Source organism: Pezoporus flaviventris, unplaced genomic scaffold (assembly GCF_033815535.1).
Source record: "Pezoporus flaviventris isolate CSIRO_AGI_PZ_B2104156 unplaced genomic scaffold, CSIRO_AGI_Pfla_v1 ptg000021l, whole genome shotgun sequence".
NCBI classification, from domain to species: domain Eukaryota; kingdom Metazoa; phylum Chordata; class Aves; order Psittaciformes; family Psittacidae; genus Pezoporus; species Pezoporus flaviventris.
In genome coordinates this window covers 4,387,999-4,400,000 of record NW_026892569.1, presented here as the reverse complement: position 1 = coordinate 4,400,000, position 12,002 = coordinate 4,387,999, and the positions used below count along the sequence as shown (strand labels likewise).

The 12,002-nt window shown below is 41.4% G+C and overlaps 1 protein-coding gene across 20 annotated transcripts in view; it reads right to left on the bottom strand.

Moving 5' to 3' along the window:
- Positions 1–12,002, bottom strand: part of FOXP1 (forkhead box P1) — a 387,372-nt gene that overhangs the window by 42,443 nt on the left and 332,927 nt on the right. For all 20 annotated transcript variants that reach the window (XM_061455731.1, XM_061455741.1, XM_061455742.1 and 17 more), the window contains one exon: positions 4,491–4,595. In XM_061455731.1, the coding sequence (XP_061311715.1) occupies positions 4,491–4,595 (105 nt within the window). The remainder of the gene's footprint in view (positions 1–4,490; positions 4,596–12,002) is intronic.

Sequence of the window (12,002 nt, the reverse complement as noted above, 5' to 3'; positions counted from 1 at the left end):
ACAGTGTCAATAGAAGTATGAAACAAAGATGATCCTCGTCTCTTAAGTAATGCTTTCTGATTACACACCGGAAATTATAATGTGAAGCATAAACTAAGAGCACCTTAAGATATAAAATGCAATAATGCAAGACAATGTGCCTCGCAACGCATGTGCCACACACAAGTATGTCAGCAGGCAGGCATCAAGGTGTTTTATGGTAGAAGCCTAACGCTCATCCCAAGGGGAAAAACAGTTATATGTGCACCTAGAACTAAAACCGAGAGGAGTGAGTTGGAGCTGTCTGACAAGCTAAGGGGAGGAATGAAGGTTTTTTGAAGGGATGCTACTTTTGGGTTCCTCGCTGCAAAGTTTCCCTACGAGCATCCCCGGGAGCACTAGAGGGCACTGTGGGATTTGGGCCACCCTGGCCTCCTCTTCCTCCTCCTGCTGCCGCCTCAGGGGTCCTGAACCCCCCTGCCAGGCAAGGAAGGTTATGAGGGAGGTGTTAAAAGAACCAGTAAAATGAACATCTGAACGGCAACTCCACATATTCCTGGGAAATCAAATGCTCAATGGCATCCCTGCAACTGGGCTGGGCCGGGCGGCTGCCCCCTCAGCAAGGCTTGGGAGCAGGAAGGTGAACTGAGCCTGCGAGCAGCTTAAAACCCTAAAAAGCCACCTACAGACTGGCCTTTCCTCTGCCCTCGCTACCCTACTTGATGATAAGGTCTCTGTTGTGCTAACTGCAGATGATTTCACCGCGGAACATTCCGACATGCAAATGATAGCAATTAATGCCTTTGAAACAATTTATGATTTCCGGCCTACTTCAACATGTATTAGCATATACCTGGTTTCTTTAATATACACTTTGTTTTTCCAAAACCACAAACATAGTTGCTGGAATTTCATGTGGAAGTGCTTAAGGGGTTGAAAGTTAACACCTTTGTGAGCCGAGCAGTCTCACAGTTGCTGCTGAACAAAAGCCTCTTTGTAGGAGCTTTCTCGAAATGTTTTCTTAACATGTTCCAAGTAGTTTTAGGCAGGCAACTAAAGTAAACAAGATGTTACCATGATAAAAACACTTGTGAAAACATTACAGAGTGCACTTAGTAGTTTCTTTCACATAAACTCCCCTTCGTTTCATCAAAGTTAAATGCACATGAAGCAGATTACTAGCATCACTGCGATACAGGACCACAAGATCTCTCCGAAGGTCTGCGTCCCTCTTTTAAAGAATAGGTCTGATTTTAAAATGGTATGGCCGTGATTAAGCATGCCTAAAATATAATCAAATTTAAAAAAGGAGAAAAAAAGAAAGGAGAAAAAAAGGAGAAAAAAAGAAAGGAGAAAAAAAGAACAAAAAAAAGGGGGGGGGGGGGGGGGAAGGGGGAATATAAAACCCTACTCAGTCTTTTCCTTCATTCTTCACCCTGGATACCTTGCTGAATAACCCCCCTCCCTCCAGCAGGGATTTCCTGCACAACATGCCGTATAAGGGGTATATATTTCTATCTGCAACAGTCTTTAAACACATGCAAATGAAATCAGGGATACAGTCAATTTCGAAGGAAAGTCACTCTGTGCTACTAATTGCTCCTTTCGCTGCCGCCTGCGAGTCAGGCCCTGGTTAACACGCGAGACACGTGTGGACCCTCCAGCCCTCACCTGGCTTCCCGCAGCTTGGCAGAAGGCCATCAGGTCACTGCGGTGAGACTGGACTTGTTTTTTAGGCTCGGGGAGAATTCTGGAGCATGCAGGGCGCTACTGTTTCATTAGGCATAGCAGCAGCCCCTGCTGCTATCAGTTACCTCTAACTGATACCGCATCACGTGATAACCAATGGCTGATGGATTAAAGGGAGAATAAAAAAAAACACCCCACAACGCTAAAACTGCAACTTATTTCAAAAAGAAATAGGGAAATAAATGCATACAATAGCCCGTGTATCTGCTGGTTCTGATAAGCATCCTCCTGTTGGCTGTGAGTGAAAGACAACTAGGATCGTTATTTGTACAGTATTTATCTTTGAAATCAAGGGCCCTGTGGTGTACCTCACCTTGGGAACAAACACTACAGAACGATCACAGAAGAGTGTCAAATCTCTGGTTTTGATTTACCAACAGTTATGATATTTCTTCCTCAGGAGGAAAAGAAATGAACCATGTTTTAGACCTGCAAGTCCTTTTTTCTCCCTTAACTGTAGAATCATTTTATTGGCATACAGGGCTTTCATTCCACATGTAACTTCTCTTTGCTTTTTCTAACAGGCCTTTTCACTGAGGTAAGTGAAATTAAGCAATGCTCAATTGATACACAGGCTGTATTTCACTTGGTAAACAAGAGCTTTTCTCTTGAGGGGACTGTCGAAAGAACTTCACGGATTATACAAGTATCAGAAAGAAACTTCAAGCATCTACCTGTTATCTGTGCATTGAGTAATGAATTCCGATAAATGGCAACATAATTTAAGGATGGACGCTCCACAGGAGGCTTGGAAGGCTACAGTATCATTTTATGAAGCAATGCTCACTTCCTAACAGTGTCAATACGCTGCTCGGGGACATTCATTTCTGCATTCGTTCTGGGTTAAATATCACTCTGAACAATAAGACTTTGTCTGGACACTGTAGAATTTGAATAATGAGAAAATTTACATGAGCTGATGGGTTTAAGAAAGTCACACAAAATATTTCTATTGAAAGGTTTCAATGAGGGGGAAAAAAAAGATTGATGATAAGTGTGTGATAAAAGAACCACCATTGTTGGAACTGGGAGTAGATGGAGCCACTTCAGGTCCAGCCTGGGCTGGTAAATGGTTTTCAAGTTATTCCTACCTAATGATTGCCCCTAGTATTTTGTCCAGGTGAACTGGGTCTACTTACTGAAACATCTCCAAAATGCCATATAAAAAATTCAATCCTGCCTCTGCCCACGCTGTGTGACTTAAGGGATGTATTTTCTACGTGTGGTCACATTAAGCAGGAAATCTCCCTGAAACCAGCAGATCTAATCTGGAACAGGGACTAGCACAGGAAGCAAAGGTGGCATAACTGATGAAACGTGATTGCACAGGTCAGTCTGATATCTAAGGCTACCGCAGCACCTCTCCCCTGCCTTAAGTGCAGTAAGATTTAGAATTGTTTTACAGGTCTAAATGATATAGTATGTCACAGGCATATGAATATGCTGGCAAGTATGGCAAGATTAGCATTTAGTTCACTTAGGTGAACAACAGGATGAATTACAAGAAATAAGGCCACCCTTTATGGAAATCTATGACTAGCACCTTCTTATTTTGTAATCCTCTTGTAATGAGAACTTCCTCATTACTGCACCATTCCATACTTGTAACATATGTTTATACTAGGACCAGTGCTGCTTCTACTGAATTAAGAAGGGTTTTGCCAGTGGAAGCAGAACTAGCCCATTCTGTTCTGAGAACAAAAACCTATCTGTGTCATCTAACATCATCCAGCAAACATCCCTTACTTGCTGTTGCCCTTCCCTCCCTCCTGTAAAAATCCAGGGAGCTGTCCCAGGAAGAGCAGGTACAGCTCAACATTTTGGGACTGATTCTACATATCTATCCTGAAGAACCCCATATATTTATGTGGACTACTTCATAAGATCACTACTGCAAATGGGAGCAGAACCTGTCCCTTTGTGCATTTAAATCATAAGCATTGCTTGGGCACTTGGTCTCCTGTGATCTTACAGCCCTAGTACTTGAGAAAAGATCAGTGCCCAAACCTTCCAAAACCTGGGTGCATCTAAAGCATACGTGTACCCGGTCATCTACCCTGACAGAACACTCTTTTGTGATGGGAACACTGTTTACTCCAGCTTGGAGGTGATGGTGATGGTTTCGCTGTGGAGCAGCCATGTGTAAGTTATTAGAGCTCTGCCGGTCCTTCCCTGCATCAGGATGCACGCATTACCACATACTAGTCCATAATGCACTGTTTATGCAACGCGTAAAACTGTGTTCTTTGGCAGCAAGGAAAAGGTCTGCAGCAAACTGCAGGGGCCCAATTAATATAATTATAGTTTATTTTTAGTAGTGTAGACTTTGTTCATTAGTTACTTATTTGACATAAATTAAATTTCACGTGATGTTCTGCAATTCTCTGTTCAATTATGGACTTAATTTAAGACTAAATTTCTAAATTAAAGTGAAATCAAGGTTAAATCAAGGTTGCATTGTTTACATTATCAATACTGCATCTTCCAAATTATTTAAATATATTAAAAAACAAAAAAAATAAAAGGCTGTAAACTGCAACTATTTTACAGCAGTACACTGAGCAGGACCGTACTTTCCCCACGGGGCTAATTTACTATCCCCTGTTAAAACGTTCTTGAGCCTGTTCCAAAAGCCATTGAAGTGAAAGGGAGTTCTCTGTTGACTTCAATGGGCTTTGCATCAGGCCCACGGTGAGTGACAGCACACAAAACTTCAGGGCATGCTTTCTGTACAATGCAAGTGCCAAAAAAACAGTCCTTACTTTAGAAATGACTGGAAGTCTTCACATACTGCTTCACAGCCTGGCCATTTGCATACACCGTGTCCATACAGCGGATGGTTGTGTGAATGCTCCTCGTGGGATAAACTGGAGGTGAAAAAGAGAAAAGAGGAAAAGTGGTGTAACTGAAGGTACTGCGCCAGTTCGTCTTCACAAAGACTCTTAAGAGCAGCAAACAACAGATCCTGAAGCCTCCCTAACGTCTCACAGTACCCACCTGACTCTGCCCATGGTTTTTCAAAACAGAATTAAATACCATTTGCAGTGAGAAACATGTGTCATTCTTACTTAGCTATCCTCCTACATTTCATTCATTAATTAAAAGCTTTGTAAAGAATTTAAATTACATGGATGGAGAAGAAATCACTTGACAGACCTGCTTAATATCCTGCTTGATATTTTGCTAAGAAATTTATGAACACTGCGTATTCACAACTCAACTTCATCAGGAAGAAAAGTCATCTCCACACAGCAATGTATTCTTGTAACACAATATAACCCGACCTGAGGCTTTCCTCATCACTACAGAAAGAGGAAAAGCATTAAGTCTGCAGCCTTGCCTTTCCCACCATGTTATTTATTTACTGGTTTGTTTTGTTTTGTTCTTCATTTTGGGATGGCTTTTTTCACCCCTGCTTACAGACTGTTTCTTTGCGCAAGTACAGACCTCTTACATCCCAGAAAAGAAGGCTCAAGATGTAATTTCAAATGCAAAATTCATCATAAAAAAGGAACCTTGTAATCAAAGGATTCCTGAGCACGAGGGGTTAGTGGGGGCTATTAACCTTCAAAGGTTGGGCAGGAACGTCACAGAGCTTTCTAACTACTGAAACCTGGGTTAAAGAAGAAAAAACTGGTATGAGCACTAAGGGGTTAATCCTTCAGCGGGATTCCAATCAATACGTAATGATTTGGCTGCACTGATCCAAGTCATAAGACGCTTTGATCCAGGCCATGTGGTGCTCAGGGAAATGTATCTGTTGCACTAACTGATGAACCATATTCTAAAATACCTTCTTTATTCAACTTCTGCATGGAAACTTCTGAAGTAAAGGAATTATTTTTGCAACAATTTCCATAACCTTAGATGACTTTCAAAATAAAATGTCAAAATAATATTGAAATCTCTATTTTATGCTCACACACAGATCTATTTTTCATAGCAATCTTTTTGCTATAGTATGCCTGTGCTGTATTATGGACTTCAAACATACACAAAGGATATGAACACATACCAGCATCTAGGTGTGGCTTTTATGACTTATTTTATCCTGGATCATAGGTAACGTTACGGATAAATGCTTACTTTTTGCCATTTTACTTTTATACACATGTGGAAATGCTGTTTTTTCTTGTTCTGTAATATTATCTGCTGTGTACTGTAACAAGATTGTGTTCTTGAATTATTTCTGATGCATTGGATAGCAAAATCACCATAGAACACTCTCCTGAGATGTTATCCCAAATGCAAAGAAGTTGCAAGAGAAATTCTTGCCCAGACTATGCCACTTTTGACTTCAGGCCCATTGAGAATCTGAAGATAACTGAAGGTGGGGGTTTTAATTATTTTAAAGTTGTACGGTTTTAATTAAAAAAATTTAAAGATCTCATTGGAAAAGTTATTATGAGTTGTACATGAACTTAATTATTTCATTGACATCTAAATTTTGGCTGTACACATAGAGTTCTACAAGCATAAACATATCTTTATCTATATCTATAGATCTATATCTATATCTATCTACGTATGTGTGTGCAAGGTAATTCCCTAAAAGAAGAACTGTCGGTGAAGAGACTTACAAAGGCCTTTTCTCTACAGGAATACTACCCTGGTTTAACTTAATTTTGTTTAAAATGTGCAAGTGGGGAGAAACTCTATCAGTTAATTTTTTAAAAGAACAAAGGGACCGATGCCTTCCTTGCAAGGAAATTGGAAAAATGCTGCACCACACATTTCCTCAGCTGAGACTGAGGGAGGATGGCTGAAAAACACCATCCACCCGAGCCACACAGGCGTATGGTCAAACACCCCACACACACATCAGGAAAGAATGATTCGGAGAATAATGGGGTTTATCATCTGCTTCCATACCTGAATGAAGCAAGGAGTGAGAAAGTAGGCTTTCATGTTAACACTCTATTAAAATCTATGAAGACTGTGTATGAGAGTTATGATTTCAGTGTGCTCGGCAGAACCCCAAAAAAACATTCACTATATTAATTCACACAGCGCGTGTTACCCGTGCACCAGGATGACCGCAGAAACACCGGGTGATGCCAAGTAAGGAGTCAGGCCCCTGTGGGGTTTAAGCACTGTAAATCTCATTATAATATCAACAGGAGTCACATGGCTTAAACCCCCAGCAGGGCTTTTTTAAGTTTCTCTGTCAGAGCCTAAAGGCCACGGCCAAGTCAACGGAAAGAGCCCTACCGAGATTTGTATTTATTTTTTTAAATCCAAGTGCAAATCTCTTTTCTTTCCAGGAAACTTGCACAAGACAAGACAAATGATGTAGGACATGATACCCTGGTACTGTGTCCAAAGAAAATGACAGAACGACCAGGAGAGTATCAAACTGCAGACTATGCTCAGGATGTCAGACCAGTGCTGTCAATAACCAGAAAGATTGGTGCTGACTGTAAATGGCAACGTAAAAGGTCATTTTGCTAACACGATGCTAAGCGTAACTTACTTAACACCTACATACAGCTTCAACTGCCATTTGACAAAGCAAAGCAACTTCTTCAACTTACCAAAAATAGACACTTCAAAAGCAAAAAAACCCCTCAGTACTGAAAGACAAATGCAGGCATCCTCCATAGGCAGCGTGTCTTTCCAAAGGCAGCTACTCCCATCCCACTCAGGGAGGGGTTCAGAGGTACCTTTTGGTGACCTTTAAGCATATCAGGTGACTGCTATTTTATCCATCCCACTTTTGAAGATATTATAGATTGCCACTTGTTCCCTGATAAGAGCCTCAAGAAGCACCTCAAAACAAAACAAAGAGCGGGTTTATACAGAAGCGGATGTAACGCAAAAAGGATACAGCCATTGGAAATGAATGGAGAACTCTGTTTCACTGATCTAAATACTCACTTTGTTTGAGCAAACAGAGGTGGAAAACGAAGATTTTAATCCAATACATAAACAAACAGCTTTGTGGGCACAATGCAAACCTATAAGCTTAAATCATTCAATGATATTTTGTCTGCATGTGAGAACGGTTTATCTGGATGCATCCTTGGTCTCGCTGCCGGAGACAGACTTTTAAAGATCTGAGCTTTGGCAAGCAGAAGCAAGTTTTAGGTCTGTTTGATTTCTAATGACACATTAGAGTAGGTGTTTGTTTCTGTCACCCTCTCTCCTTCCCAGGAACGCATATTCATGGTTGGGTACAGGAGATGCAACACTAGCTAGTGGAAGTGATTTTATAAGAAGACATGATTTTCAAAGAACTGAAGGCATAAACGATGGAAAAATCAAGATTATGTGGGGTTTTTCTCCTTGTATTTGCATACAGAATGCTTAACACAATTATTTCCAAATAATGCAATAGCACAGCACTATTACATCGAAGTACAGCAAATAACCCTCTGGCAAGTAAAACCTCTTGCATAACTCAACTTATTCATGACATACGACAGAGTAACGAAATCCATGTGGGAAGCTGAAAACTGCGTAAGTGTCCACTTATTTTCTGTTGCCTCCAGCCCGGTTTCCAGTAAGGAGAGGAGGGGAGAAGAGCCAGCTCCTCTGTGCTTGCTGGATAAGAGGAGAGGAGTTTATACCTCCGCTTTCTTCAACCTATGTTGCTGCTTCATAGCCCCAAGGATCTCCAAAGGGTCTGGAACCACATTCACCACCTGCTCCAGCAGGGATGGCTGTAGAAGCTGCTACTTGCACAGCTCCGCTCTTTAGACTACTTCAGCCATTTAACTTTAATCCACCTGCTGTACTACAGCATCACTGAAGAATAACTCTTTAGGATACAAAAGCTCAAAGATGGAGAAGCCACAGAGAGCTAAGCGCACATGGAGAGTAAAAATGACAGCAGACCCCCAAGAAAGATGTGAACACACTAAGTGTTGGGGTAAGTAGAGACCAAAGCACTAGCAGGAAAGCTACCCAGGCTGTATGGTTTAATTCAACCCATACTCAGTAACTGTGTGAAACTGGTTACCATCCTTATACACGCTGGCCAAAAAGTCACGGGTGGATATAAAAACCAGCTGAGCAGAAGCCTTAGGAATAGTGCTTCTGCCACACAGTGGACCGTATTTTAAATATTCATGATGCTGACATACTTCATATTCCACTCTCTCCCCTCCACATCTGCTTGGGCCAACGATCTCTGCCAAAATGCTGGACGAAGTCAGTGATGTAGAGAAGCATCCCTGATTTTCTATTACAGTTATGAAACATCTGCTCATGTTCTAACAGCGCAGAGAACATGCCTGAGCCACCTGCACACTGAAAAATCAATAGCACATCTCCTGCTTTCCTCTTGGAAGGGGTTTGACCAGAGCACCCACAGAAACTGCAGAAATGCCTTTTTTTTCTTTTATTTTATTTCTCAGGGGCAATGGGAAGTGACCTCATCACTGCCAGCTGCCATGAAACCAGCGTTCAGTGCACAGAGCACAGGCGGGAGTACAGGACTCAGTCTCACACCACATTCCCCCTTGGCCTAAGTGGATGGCACAGACACTGAGGCAAAATGCTATGATTTTGGTCTTGTACAGAAGAAACACAACTGGGAACCAGCATGAGTCTCCTGTATTTGTGACTGCCCAGGGAGCTTTCAAGCTCACCAAAAAGCACCAACGGAATAAAGCTGGTGAAAATGTCACAAGTCTCCTAGTCAGGAACACTCTCTGCATTTGACTTAAAGTTTAAATGGAACCAGTAATGAATAAATCTTTGCACTAACTGTACTTGAATGGAAGTTCCTGCCTTCATGGCAAAATCAATTGCATAAAGATATGTTTTGCAGTGAAGGTGCAAATCCCCCTGAATTCTTACTAAGGTGGCTCAGCACCTCCTTCCTCTCTAAACTGTCAATTTAATATAAAACCCAGTCGTTAAAATATATATATATTTAAATAAGTATTAACCCATATACTTAAATGAACTACTTCTATATATTCATACTTCCATCCAAGCCTCAGTATCTGACCAGAAAGGAGGAATTTGATTTGAACGGAGAACTGAGCAAGTACCTCTCCACTGCTGGATAAAGCTTAGCAGAGGGTCGTGGGCCTTCAGGAGAGGTGGCATTTGATGTGTACAGTCAATGACAGCTCTCTCCAGAACTGGTCTGCAAATTTTTGGATGCTTTTTAAAGCTGTATTTCTTCCCTTCCTCATTACTTTAGTCCACAACCAGACCTAGGACTAGAAGCAGCTCATGTTTTACATCAAGCCCTATTGGAAGCAACAGGAGTGGTATATTACATTTTAAATGACTACACCAATTTAAGACAAATCAGGTTAAAACTGCAGCCTACAGGCTGAAAACCTGTCTTCTAATCGGTGTGCACTAACGTGTACACTCATGTAGTATAAGGAAAGGAAAAAAAAGCAGATCTGTAGCATTGATGTAGTAACACCAGGCCAGCAATGTACCCCAAATCACTGCCCCCCATCCTCACACCTCTGTGGCACTATTCTCTAAACATCTGTTGCAAAGAGAGCACTGGAGCATCTGCAGCAGGGCTAGGACAAAATCTGGCTAACATTCCCTTTCTCTTTTACTCAGTGCAAAGAGTATAACCAGACTGAATAATTACACACATCATTTTCTGGTTTTGATCTATGCACTGAGGGTTTGGATTATTAATCAACATTATGACCCTCCAGCACACTCAAAATACTACATACTTCTTCCAGTGGCACCCCCTCTTCCACCCTTGCAGCAGAACTGCCCCAGGGTCCAGACAGCCACTGCCCTACATCCTTTCCTTGGAGGAACTGAACCTATTTCTAGACCATTGAAAAGAAAAGTCCATTGCAAAAAATACCACTACTGAATTCATCACTTATCTTGGGTGGAAGTTCCATTCCTGCACTTGAATTAACGAGTTTCTCTCTACTATTTAAAATTCTTATTTTTTTATTTCAACCTTGTGCCTAGGTACTGTAGTGAAAAGTACATCAAATATACCCAGACGCACATGATTTGAAACGCTGGATTTTAAATTCCAGCACTGCTAACTAATGAGAACAATTTTTTCCCTCTTCTGCTTTGTAGCATCACTTCATGTACTTACATACCATAATCACATCCTCCTAGAGCCTCTATTTTTCCAGGGTGTAGATCTTTAATTCCCTTTAATCTGTCTTCATAGCCTATTCCCTCCAACGCCTTTATCATCCTAGCTGCTCTCCTCTATATTTGCTCCAGCTTCTCTTTATCCTTTCTGCAAGAGAGTGGCCAATTGTACATCACACTCTCAATGTGGTTTAACTGGTTCTGCATAAAGCAGAGCAGGAAAAAAGGACTCAGATGCAACACGCATGTTTATGCCTCCCATGACTGCATTTACCTTTTTAACTAAGACATGGCACAGAGTGTCCCACCTTAATTTCTCAACCCTGATTATGCCTCAGCCATTTCCCACACAACTGATGCTGAGCAGCTGACGTGTCATGTCAAACCAGCAGTTTGGAATTTTTATTTCCAAGCTGGGGTACTTTTTTACTTATCCCTGCTAAATCTCATTTGATTCCTCTCTGAACAGCCTCCTAATTTATTCAGATGAAACCGGATTGATTCAGTATCTTAGTTTAATTATGAAAAAATGTGATCTTGCCACTTTCTTGGGTCTAGGAGTGGGTTCTGCTTTTTTTTGATTGACTTTCAGCACAGGAATCCCATCTCTCTTACACACCCAATTCGTATGGCAGAGGGAGGTGGCAATGGCCAGGCTTTGGCCCCAGTTCAGCAACGCTTTTAAGAACACATGCGAGTTTAAAAACATAGGATTATGCCTTGGACTTCTTTGAGACTGAGGTGTAAAATTACAATCATACATACATACTTTGTAAAAAGATCCGTTTGCCAGCCCAATTTTACTGTAATTTATATTCTGTTGTTACATTTACATTTATAGTAAAAGAAAACACTGAGAAACAAGAGCTATTCTCCTTTAGCAAAACTATATTACATTTAGAGTTAAGGCAAGTCTTCCACCCCTACATTAACCAGCAATATGCCATCAAATACGATTAATAGGGATTATTCACATCAGTATTTTTCTCCCCTGTCCCACAAGCACACCAAAACATGTGCAGAAAGTGACAGGCATATCACATACAGCTGGGGGCTCACTGGGAGAGGCCTCACCCACTACATGTCGGTGTGGCCCCCAGGATAGTCCCCTTTGGGAAAACGTGTATCAACTAATAATTCAGCTACATAGTGACTCCGAGGGAGAAACACAGCTAAAGCATAGCACCCTCTCTGCTGCATGCTGCCTCTGCAAAGAATGCTAT